This window comes from Hipposideros armiger, unplaced genomic scaffold (assembly GCF_001890085.2).
Source record: "Hipposideros armiger isolate ML-2016 unplaced genomic scaffold, ASM189008v1 scaffold_1638, whole genome shotgun sequence".
NCBI lineage: Eukaryota > Metazoa > Chordata > Mammalia > Chiroptera > Hipposideridae > Hipposideros > Hipposideros armiger.
This window is the reverse complement of record NW_017732988.1, coordinates 33,498-44,468: the sequence shown is the minus strand read 5'-3', so window position 1 is coordinate 44,468 and position 10,971 is coordinate 33,498. Positions and strand designations below refer to the sequence as shown.

At 39.3% G+C, this 10,971-nt stretch overlaps 1 protein-coding gene across 1 annotated transcript in view; it reads left to right on the top strand.

The window, feature by feature from the left end:
• Positions 1-7,698: 7,698 nt before the first annotated feature.
• Positions 7,699-10,971, top strand: part of EXOC1L (exocyst complex component 1 like) — a 12,994-nt gene continuing 9,721 nt past the window's right edge. The window contains exon 1 of the mRNA XM_019634409.1: positions 7,699-7,951. Within this exon, the coding sequence (XP_019489954.1) occupies positions 7,831-7,951 (121 nt within the window). The 5' untranslated portion in view covers positions 7,699-7,830. The remainder of the gene's footprint in view (positions 7,952-10,971) is intronic.

Genomic DNA, 10,971 nt, shown 5'->3' with positions numbered 1-10,971 from the left:
CTAAAGCCTACGCTGTCGCTGGCGACTCATGGCAGCCCAGCTCCAGGTTGAGCTGTTGTTCAGCATCTTAGCTGTAGAGAGCAGTGTCACTGGCCCTCATATGTGGGATCTGAACCGGGGCCCTCTGGTGTCCCAAGCCAGTTCTTAACCAACGCGCCACTCAGCCAGCCCTACTGTGCACTGTTTCTAATCTTACGTGACTGTCTCAGCCAGTTTGTGTGCTTCCTGAGGGCAGGGTAGCAGAGGACTACATATACAATAAATGCTTATTAAGCATTTGTAATCATTAAGTAATGAATCGAAGTATGGAATCATGGAATGTTAAAAAGCCGAAATGGGTCTAACTTCTTTTTATAATTAAGAAAACACTAATTAACATTCAAGTGTACACTTACATCAGACATTTCATATGCATTTGCTCATGGCAGCCCCAATAGTCAGATAAGGAAAAAGAATCAGGGATGTTCAGTAATGTGTCCAAGGTCACCTAGCTGGTCAGTGAAAGTAAAGGGAGTGAAGAGAGATCCAAGACGGTGGAGTAGATAAACATTGTCCCTGCGTTCGTCCATGAACACATTAAAATTACAACTAAATTATAGACCAATCAACCAAGAGAACCATCTGAAGTCTAGTTGAACAGAAGTCCTATACTAAAAATACAAAGAAGAAGCCACGTCGAGACTGGTAGGAGGGGCAGAGACGCAGAGCTGGCCCCACACCTGCGTGTGGTGGTTGAGAATGAAGAGGGGTATCTCGGCTGCCATTGTTCCCACTGGAGGAGAGAGGGACCCAGGCTCCAGGTCCAGAGTACCGAAGAGAGGAGCCCCCACAACATCTGGCTGTGAAAAACAGTGGGGATTCTCACCATCTGGGTGGGCCAGAAGGCTTCAAGAACACCAGACACCCTCTTAAATGGCCCATGTACAGACTCACTTGTTCGGGAGGCACTCACCTGGGTTCCAGCAGAGGGATGGTGACTCCGGGCCTTAGAGATATGTGGGGGGAGGGCAGGCTGAAGTGTGTGGTTTTGTGGGGAGGACTGGAGGAGAGTCGGCATTTTCCCAGTGAGGGGTCCACTTTCCATGCAGCTGACTGGCAGGCGCCATCTTTCCTGTGTTGAACCCACCTCCTTCAGCCAAATCTGAATGTGATTGGCCTGGTGAGCCCCACAGCTTCACCCTGATGACTTACTGGGACCTCACCCCACCCAACTCTTGCACCTCCAGAGGCATTTTGTCTGCGAGCAGCCAGCTCCACCCACATTGCACTCTTTCTTAGAAAACTATTGGGACTATGTTCATCACAGCACTGTTTACAAAGGCCAAGATGTGGAAGCAGCCTGGGTGTCCACTGATGGGTAAATGGATAAAGAGTATGTGGTACATATATACAATGGAATATTGCTCAGCCATGGAAGGGAATAGGTTCTTGTCACCTGCAGCAGCATGATTGGACCTGGAGGGTATTGTGCTGAGTGGAGTACATCAGACAGAGAAAGACAGTTAGAATGTGATTTTATTTATATGTGAATCTAAAGAACAAAATAAACAAACAAAACAGAAACAAACCCATAGATACAGTGAACATTTTGATGGTTGCCACATGAAAGAGGAATTGAGGGGGCAGGTGAAAAAGGGGAGGGGATTTAAAAGTACAAATTGGTTGTTACAAAGTAGTCATGGGAATATAGGATATAGCATAAGGAATATAGTGAATAATGTTGTAATACCTATGTATGGTGTCAGATGGGTACTAGATTTATTGGGGTAACAGATGGGAGGGGGGCTGGGGCAGGGTGAAAAAGGTGAAGAAGTATTGGTAGTTACAAAATAGTCATGGGGATGTAAAATAAAACAGGAAATATAGTCAATAATATGGTAATAACTGTGTATACTGCCAGGTGGGTACTAGACTAGTCAGGGGGATCAGTCCTTAAATTATATAAATGGCTGTACACCTGAAATTAATATAGAATAATATTGTAATTGTCAACTGTATTTGAAAAATTAAAAAAGGAGGGAAAAAAGTGAAGGGAAATAAGAGGTTTAAATTTCCAGGCACAAAACAAGTAAGTCAGGGGGATATAAGGTACGGCATGGGGAATATAGTCAATAATATTGTGATAGCATGGTGTAGTGTCAGATGGTTGCTGGACTTATCATGGTGGCCAGTCTTTAGGTATATAAATGTTCAATAACTAAGGTGTACACCAGAAACGAATATAATATTGTGTGTTATTTTAATAAAAATCTCAAAAAGCATGTAGTATGGCAATAGAAAATGGAGGTTCAGTAAGGCCCACAGATCAGGAGACGGACAATAATCATTAACCATTAAAAGGATGGTTTGTTATATTCACAGATCCTCAGAAGAAGTGGCGTGCCGTGCCACACCATGGGGGACCAGACAGGGAAGCACTGGGTTCTGTCAATGAGCATAGGAAGAGGAGGAAATCCTAGGCAAGAGCCTTTGTTGTGGCTTCCAAGGGAAAGAATGGGTGAGGCAGGGTGGGCAGGTTTAGGATTGGCTAGTTTGAATAATTTCAGGGATCTAGGGCTTAGGGGCTATCCCTAGATGTCTGATACTTGGCCCTAGGGTGATGATGACAGGTGGCTGGAGTGTGAGAGCCTGATTAGGAAGACAGAGCGGGTAAGCTCTGGACTGGTTGGTTTGCATTTCAAAGATGCACTTACTAGGTGAGTTGTTTACTATCTCTAGTAATTAGCTAATCCTAGGAAAAGAGGTCCCTCCAGAGTCAGCAAGGCCCCAGATGTCAAAGCATCAGAATACTGCTGAAAATAAAACACGTGGAGGATACAATCTCCTTAACAGGAGGGGGTTTTATTTAGTTTTGTATCCCTAGCACCCACTACAATATTCCATACATAAAAAGGAAAGACTCAGTATTTGTTGAATGATCAGGTTAATATATCTTCTCTTTGACTCTTTCATTTTGTTGGAGTTGGACAACTCTAACACAGCCTTGTGCATCCACTCAGTGGTCACTTTCTTAGGGAGGCCCTCTTCTGCTTCCTCAGACTAGGTTAGGTACCCCCATGGTGGACACTGCAATGCATCACCCCAGTCCTCTTCAGTGAAGGAAGGCTGGCAGCAGACTACCTTCAGAGCTTGCCTTGGGGAGATCGCAAAAAAAAAAGTTAAATAAGCAAGCGATCCTTTGATCCTTTTAAAAATTAAAGATACTATTAAAACCAGAAATGAAATGTGAAGAAGAGCGGTTACTTCTTTTGTGGTAAAGTTACTTTATATTGTAATTAGTGTTCTTTCAATTTCATGACACAGAAATCCAGCTCAAACTTGCTTAAGAAAAAAAGAAAATTTATTGGTAATATGAGTGGAAAATTATCTTTGGGCATGGCTGGATCTAAGGAGTCAAATGATGCCATCAGAATTCTCTTCATCTTCATTTGACTCTCACATCTGTTTCTCTCAATGTATGATCTCATCTTTTATTGTAATTTTTAAAACTGAAAATAGTCTCTCTGTGACTGGGCACAATGGCCTCAAGCACCTCCAGCTTACCTTGTACTTACAGCTTCTGATCCGTTAAAGAGAGAGAAACTTTTTTTTCTGGACTCTATGGAAAATTTCAGAGAGGAAACTGATGGACCTTACATCACTCAGGATTCAATTTGGAGACAGAAACCACACTGGTTATTTAAACAGAGAAAATTTAACATAAACAATTTTTAACTAGAACAGGAGAAGATAGTTTAAATTAAAGTGAACCCTTTAAAAAAAAGTTATTAAACAAAACAAAAAATGAGTCCAGAAATAGCAGGTACAAAAGAGCAGCTACTAACCTGAGACTGAGGATGAGTCAACAATATAGGACTAAGGATTAAAGGAGAACCTCCTCCATGAGGATGACATTCGGACCCTTTTGAAAGTCATATGGCTTGCACAGGAACTGGAAGCCTGCTAGTGATAAACTAACTTGCCATAGGGTGCCAGTCAGGGCCAGTCCATAAAAACTGCTAGTCATTGTGGGAGGGTGTGGACAGACTGCAACAGGTCTACAGAAGCAGCTGACTGTTGCCAGAGGGTATGGGTAGCTGCTGGTGGGACAGTATGGCCTAAGGGCGCAGCTGGAATCTCCCAGTGCAGCTGCAAGATTCCCACCCTAAGCATTAATAATAATGGAGAACCAGAACCTGGAAATATCTTCCCACCGCTATAGCAGTGGCAAAGGAGAAATGTTTACAGGGCCAAGCTCCAAGATCACAAAGCAAGGCAAAGAAAGATGGATTTGGAGCAGAGAGACAACAGGTTAGGCACCATTCTGCTTGAATCACATGCACAGCCCTGAACCAGTCACTGCAACCAGGGGAAGGAGGACTCTCATTGGCTAAGACTGGGCCAGGGTCATGTGTTCATGCCCGTGTTGTGGTCAAGCAAATGGCAGGGAGAGCAGCTCTACCACTACACTGGGAACAACTTCTCCATAGAAAAGATGGATTCTTCTACCAGAAGGAAAGAGTACTAGGCAAAGGAAAACAATAGATAGCCTTTGTATGTTTTATATTGACCTTAAAATGTCTGGTTCCATTGCAGATTTTAGTATAGGAAAGAAAAAAATTAAGACCTTTTTAAAAGACTAATAGCTGCATTTTCGTTCGTTTAAGGGACGGTTATGAAGTACCTACAATGAGAGGACCTCATCCTTCCTAGTCCTGAGCTACAAGCATCTTTGTGGACACAGGCAGAATTGAAAGGTCTAAATATGAAGAGGCAATTGGAAAAAAATGATTGAAACAAAAATACAGTACTCTATGTACAGATTAAAATGTCCTAAGAAATATGCCTATGACTTTGTAGCAAAGTTTTTAACTACTACTCATGGTCAAACTGGAACCAAGCAGTTTGGCCCAGTGGTTGAGCACAGATTATAGAGCAAGGCTGCCCTCAATCAAATCTGGCTCCACTACAATGTGACACTGGGAAAGTAACTGGAAACTTGTGCCAAAGTTTACTCGTATGTAAAATTTAAATAACAATACCTGCCTCATAGAAATGCTGGGGAGATTAAATAAGCTCACATCTACAAAGCTCTTAGAACAGCACCTGGCTCATACTAAGCACTACACGACTGTTTACGTTTATTATGAGTTGGCTATTATTAGTTGGATAGCAAGTTATGTGATTTTTCTCTCCATTAACTAGTTTGAAATCCTCTTATCTCTAAAATAAGAAAAACACTTATTTGAAAACATCTGTCGAGCTGCTATATATATTTTAACATGCACAAAAGAAGCCATTCTATAGAAATAATTTTATTTTCACTCTTATGACATTGGAGTAGCCTCTTTATGAACATAAATCATGTAGTCCATGAAACCATATAGAAAAAAAACCAGATAAATTTGATCTTGGTATTATTCTGTAGCATACAGGAGAAAATACAAACCTGTTTTTTATAACCTGCCTTTAAATGTTTGTAAAATTGTATGAAACGACAAAATCGTCCCTGAAAATGGATTTGTGTATGTATTTTGTCAAAAGAATGTTTTTTTCGTGAAGTGCTTTTTGAATTTTTTTCTTTTTCACTTTTAAAAAGGAAACTGCCTATATAAATCCAATATTTTAAAATGATACTAGAATATTCCGAGCAAGAAATGTACTCAATCTCTGGCTGAGTCAGAGAAGCCCTTTCTTAATGAGGACTCTGGCACTGACTGTGAACCGCTGAAGCCATCCTATTGTGACACATTCTGCAGTATTAGTGATAAATTGAAGCCTGAGATATCAAGTATCTCAGCAAGTCCTCATCGGTGAATGTTAGAATGTCAGGGAGAAGTGGTCACAATAAGAAGAAATAGCTTTTCTTTTCCTTTCAGGGATAGGGCTGTATTCTCTAATAACTCTTATAACCGTCAGAGCTAAGGAACTATCTAAAGTATCCATAACCAGAAGAAAACCAATGGAAACATGAGAAAACATCTCACAAAGTACATCCATTTGGAATTTACCCTAAATCCTCAAAGTGTGTGCACATACACACACATACACACACTGTCTTAGTCCATTTGGGCTGCTATACTAGAATACCATAGATTGGGGGGCTTAAACAATAAACATGTATTTCTCACAGTTCTGGAGGCCAGGAAGTCCAAGATCAAGGCACGAGCCGACTCAGGATCTGGTAAGGACCTGCTTCCTGGTTCTTTCACTGAGTCCTCACATGATGGAAGTAGCAAGGGAGCTCTTTGGGTTCTCTTTTACAAAGGGGACTAATTCCATTCATGAGGGCATCACTTTAATGACCTAATCACTTGTCAAAGGCACCACATCCTAATGATACTACATTGCAGAGCTCTTCTTAGGAGAGATTGTTTAAAGTTTTTCCTATTTACAACTTTATGTCATGTATCTGTTATGTGCAGCTGAATGCACCTTGAATGAACTAGTGCTTCGTTTCTTTCTTTACTTTCCATCTACTCCACTAAGCTCCACAATACCAACTAATTGGTCTTTTTTTTTTTTCATTTGCCACATTCCCAGTTCCTAGAATAGAGTCTGGCACAGAGTCAGCCCTTGAGAGATATTTATTAAATAAATGAATGCCCAAACTCTTCCTCTCTACTTGTATAGAATGAAGTCCAAAGGATTAAGCTGGCATTCATTGCAAATGGTACGATTTCATTCCGTTTTATAGCTGAGTAATACTCCATTGTATAAATGTACCACAGTTTCTTAATCCAGTCATCTACCGATGGGCATTTCGGTTGTTTCCAAGTCTTGGCTATTGTAAATAGCGCTGCAATGAACATAGGGTTGCATATATTTTTTCGATTTAGTGTCTTGGGTTTTTGTGGATAAATACCTAAGAATGGAATTGCTGGGTCATAAGGTAGTTCCATTTTCAGTTTTTTGAGATATCTCCATACTGATTTCCATAATGGCTTCACCAATCTGCTGTCCTACCAACAGTACACCAGGGTTCCCTTTTCTCCGCAACATCTCCAGGACTTGTTTGTTGGTTTATTGATGATAGCCATTCTGACCTGGTTAAGGTGGAATCTCATTGTGGTTTTTATTTGCATTTCTCTAATGATTAGTGAGGTTGAACATTTTTTCATATGTCTGTTGGCCATCTGTATGTCCTCTTTAGAGAAATGTCTCTTCATAGGGTAATAAATGACATTAAAGCAAGCCCATTTAAAAAATTTTAGACCCAGAAATCGGTGCTAACTATCACGGAAGCAAAGATCTGAATGAATCGCAGGAGGGGAAAGAAAGGAGGGAAAGAGACTTGTTGGAAGTGTCAGGAGCAAGCACCGTTGCTTTTTCTCTTGCCGATGACAGCAAAGTTCTTAATGGAAGATGATCCCAATCAATAGAGCCAGACAGCTGATTTATCTAATGGAATCAAGCTGAAGTAGTGGTCTTCCTCTGCAGAGTGATGTAAAAGGAGGAAAAGACTGCTAGCCGAGAATAACCAGGGGACTCCACAAGTCTATCTGCTGGTGTTCATAAATATGTTCCCCATCAACAAATCACAGGAGAGCTCCAGAGAGCAGCCTGCCTGAGCCTGGATGCTGAGAAGTGACGGTGGGGCTAGTGCTGCTGCTGTATTTTGGCTGCTGCAGCAGCCGCTGCCACTGAGCAGATTCCGCAGCGAGGGGTCTGACCGCGCGGAGTGCTCTGGGAGCTGGGTCTGGCTGGGAATGAGAAGTTAACAGAGTGAGGAGGGCTGGGAGGTGAGCCCCGCTCATCAAGGAGCTGCACACCGAAACAAGCAATTAGGCAGCAAAAGGAGAGAAAAGGTGAGCTTGAGCCAAGGTATCAGGCCAAGTGGAAGTGGAGGAAATGTCATCGTTGGTAAAGGAGGACTTGGAGAAGAAACTGTTTACGCCACTCTCGCAGAATCTGTACGAGTTTATTGAAATAGAGTTCTCCGTCCAGGACAGGTATTACCTCTGTGTGTCAGGTAATCTGTTATTTCTGTTATCATGTCTAAACGTAAATAATCCCAAAATGCGTGAGTAAAGAAGGACATTTTTTTTTGCATTTACTTTCGTATACAATAACAGCACATGTATCTTTTCTTGTGAAAGAACTTAACTATGCCAAGTTTAAGAATTTGGAGTCTACAGAATTTTTTTTTAAGTGCTAAAATCTAAGACAGCAAACAATATTGTATTAAGAATATTTTGGCTAATTGTTTAGAAATGAAACTGGGTGTGTATTTTTCCTGATTTATTTTGTCTGCAGTCTTTTATTTAACTCACTTGCATGGCATGCAGTTTTACTGTGGAAGACCTCGTTTTAAAAAATTCAACAGAGAGCTCTCTGTATATTTTTAAGTACATTGGAGAATTGAGTTCTACAGCCCCATTTCCGACTAGTCTGGAAAACTAGGGTTCTCCCTTTGCATACTAGGAAAGTAAAAAGACCTTAAATTTTCTTCCGAGGACTTATTTTGAATAGAGAAATGATCTTTTAAAAATTCTTTCTCTTGTAGAAAGTATGTTCACAGAAATAATATTTTAATAGTAGAAATGACTTCATGAAGATGGAATTTGAAGTTTAAGGGAATGTTCTTTAAACTATTTAAAATGAAGATTTTCCTTCATGGTTTAAAATTCATGAAAATTGTCCAAAGGTAGAAATAGGCTTTTGCACTCAATTATGACTTGCCTAACCTGTAACTTTTGTGCTAAATTTAGACAGAAATGCTTGTACCATTATTGAATATAATATACAGCATTCCCTTTTCCCCAATCCATGCCTTTTAATACTTTTCAAGAACTTAGGAGGAAAGAGCTTAGAAACTCTTAGTGTTCATTGTGGACTTTTCTTTACAAGGCACACACCTCAGCATTTTCAGAAAACAACTTGTTATAATTCCCTTCCTGGTCATTGGCTTAGAAGGACTTTGTAATGGTGTCAAGTAGGAGTACTGTAAGGGAAGTAAAGCATCTTTAAAGAAATGCTAAGAATTCTTATAATTTCTGTTATTCCTTATAGATTTAATATTTACTCAATAATAAAAACAGTGATATATGCTAACACTTTACCTAGCATATTTTGCTATATAAATACAAAGTGTGGGGACTTGGCATTTCAGCAAGGTAAAAAGCTTAACCAACCCAGGCAACAGGAAAGAATTCAAAGTATGGAAAAAAGAGTCAAATGAAACAATTTTAGAAACTGTATTGTATCCTAACCATCAAATCTTAAAGAATTTTGACTTAATATGTTAGAGAAGATACTTATTCTAACGTTAATTAACATTTAATAATTTTATACCTATTGTGAGCCTACTTTATAAAGCTAATTACTCATCATGTAGCATTAGTATATAAGTATTTTTAAAGAAAACTTATAAAAATAAAATAATCACAATTATATATATATATTATATATATATACATATATATATGATTCAGCTATATCTTAATACCTCCCTCCAATTATATAATTAACTAAGCTTGTTCTATCTAGGAGGAAAAAAAGTCTCCTAGAGTTAAATTTTTGGAAATAGATGTGATTTTCCCCTCAGTATCCTTGAGTTCTGAGAAAAACACTGTGAGCAGGGGTCACCTGCCGTCTTTTCTCATAAATGACATGAATCCTTTTCACTAGAATCGAAAGGCCAAGAGATTGGCATTACTAACATGGTGAAAGCTACCTTTTTAAGGTTCAATGTTCTCTTCTGGAAAACGACCAAGTAAAGTAGGTATCACTTTCATTAGTAAAATTCAATGATTCTGTCATGTAAGAAGCAAGGGAAATCAAGGTCCTCTCAGATGTGAGGAAGAGAAGACAATATTGTAATTTTCCAGATAAAAGTTAACATTAAAAGTCATACGATTCCACTAATTTTTCACAACTCTTCTCTATATCACAACTCTTTCCTATATCACATCAATTTGATAAACATCAACATCTCTTTATGACCATTTCAAATACATTTAGACAAGAACAGTAATTTAAGGTAAAAATCAATGTGAGGCTTGAGAGCCCTAAATCTTTGACCATGCTTTACTCAGGAAATTTCCATCAGTATGAATCAAACAGGTCATATCACAATTGTTGAGGGAGGTAACTCCAGATTTTGAATGTTCATCACCTTCAGGGAACAGTGAGATGCACAGTTATGCTTTCCTTTTATATCCTACAACCCAGCATTTCTAAAGTTTTAAGAATCACAGGTTTAGAGTAGTCAAATTTCATCATTTATTTTTCAAATTAAAGAAGGTATGTTTTAAATAAATTAAACTTTCTATTTATCGGATCAAAGTCTGTCATTTGCAAGGGTCTTACAACCAGATGATTGTGATTTACTGTTATTTTGATACATTACCTGGTCAATGTAAAAAAATCAGATGTCATAAAGTCAAGCACCCACTCTAGTTTGCTAGGATTTACAGTGGGGATTTCCTGAAGCCTTAGACTCCCCCTCCCTCAGGGTTTACATGGTCATTTCTCCTTGGGATTAGCTTCCCCCAGCCTAGAACATCATTATCTCTGGCATTTAAAAGCAGCACCTTCTTATGAAGGAGGCAGGAGTTCTATTATGTGTGGGCACTAGAAAGGGAAAAGTCACCTGTGCAATGATCAGAGTGCAAATGAATGAAAGAAATTCTGAAGGGCATGAAATGGCATATAAAGCATTAACCATAATTAAATAGGAAGTAGCAGGGCATGGTGGAACAGTCTCTGGAAGGCTTGGAATCAGACAGATCTGGTGTGAAACCCAGGCTGCTTTGCCCACCTGCCAGATGTGAAATTTGGGGCAAAATAATTAACCTCTCTGGCCTTGGTGTTGACATCTCTGAAATGGAAATAATAACACCTACACTGCAGATAGTGCTCTCCTGTTAAGTCTCAAGTAGAAAAAAAAACCCACAAACATGATAAATTTTATTCCAGCGAAGTAAAATAAAATATAGGGTTATATTTTTTAAACATACAGAAAAAATATATTTACTGTGAAGACATATG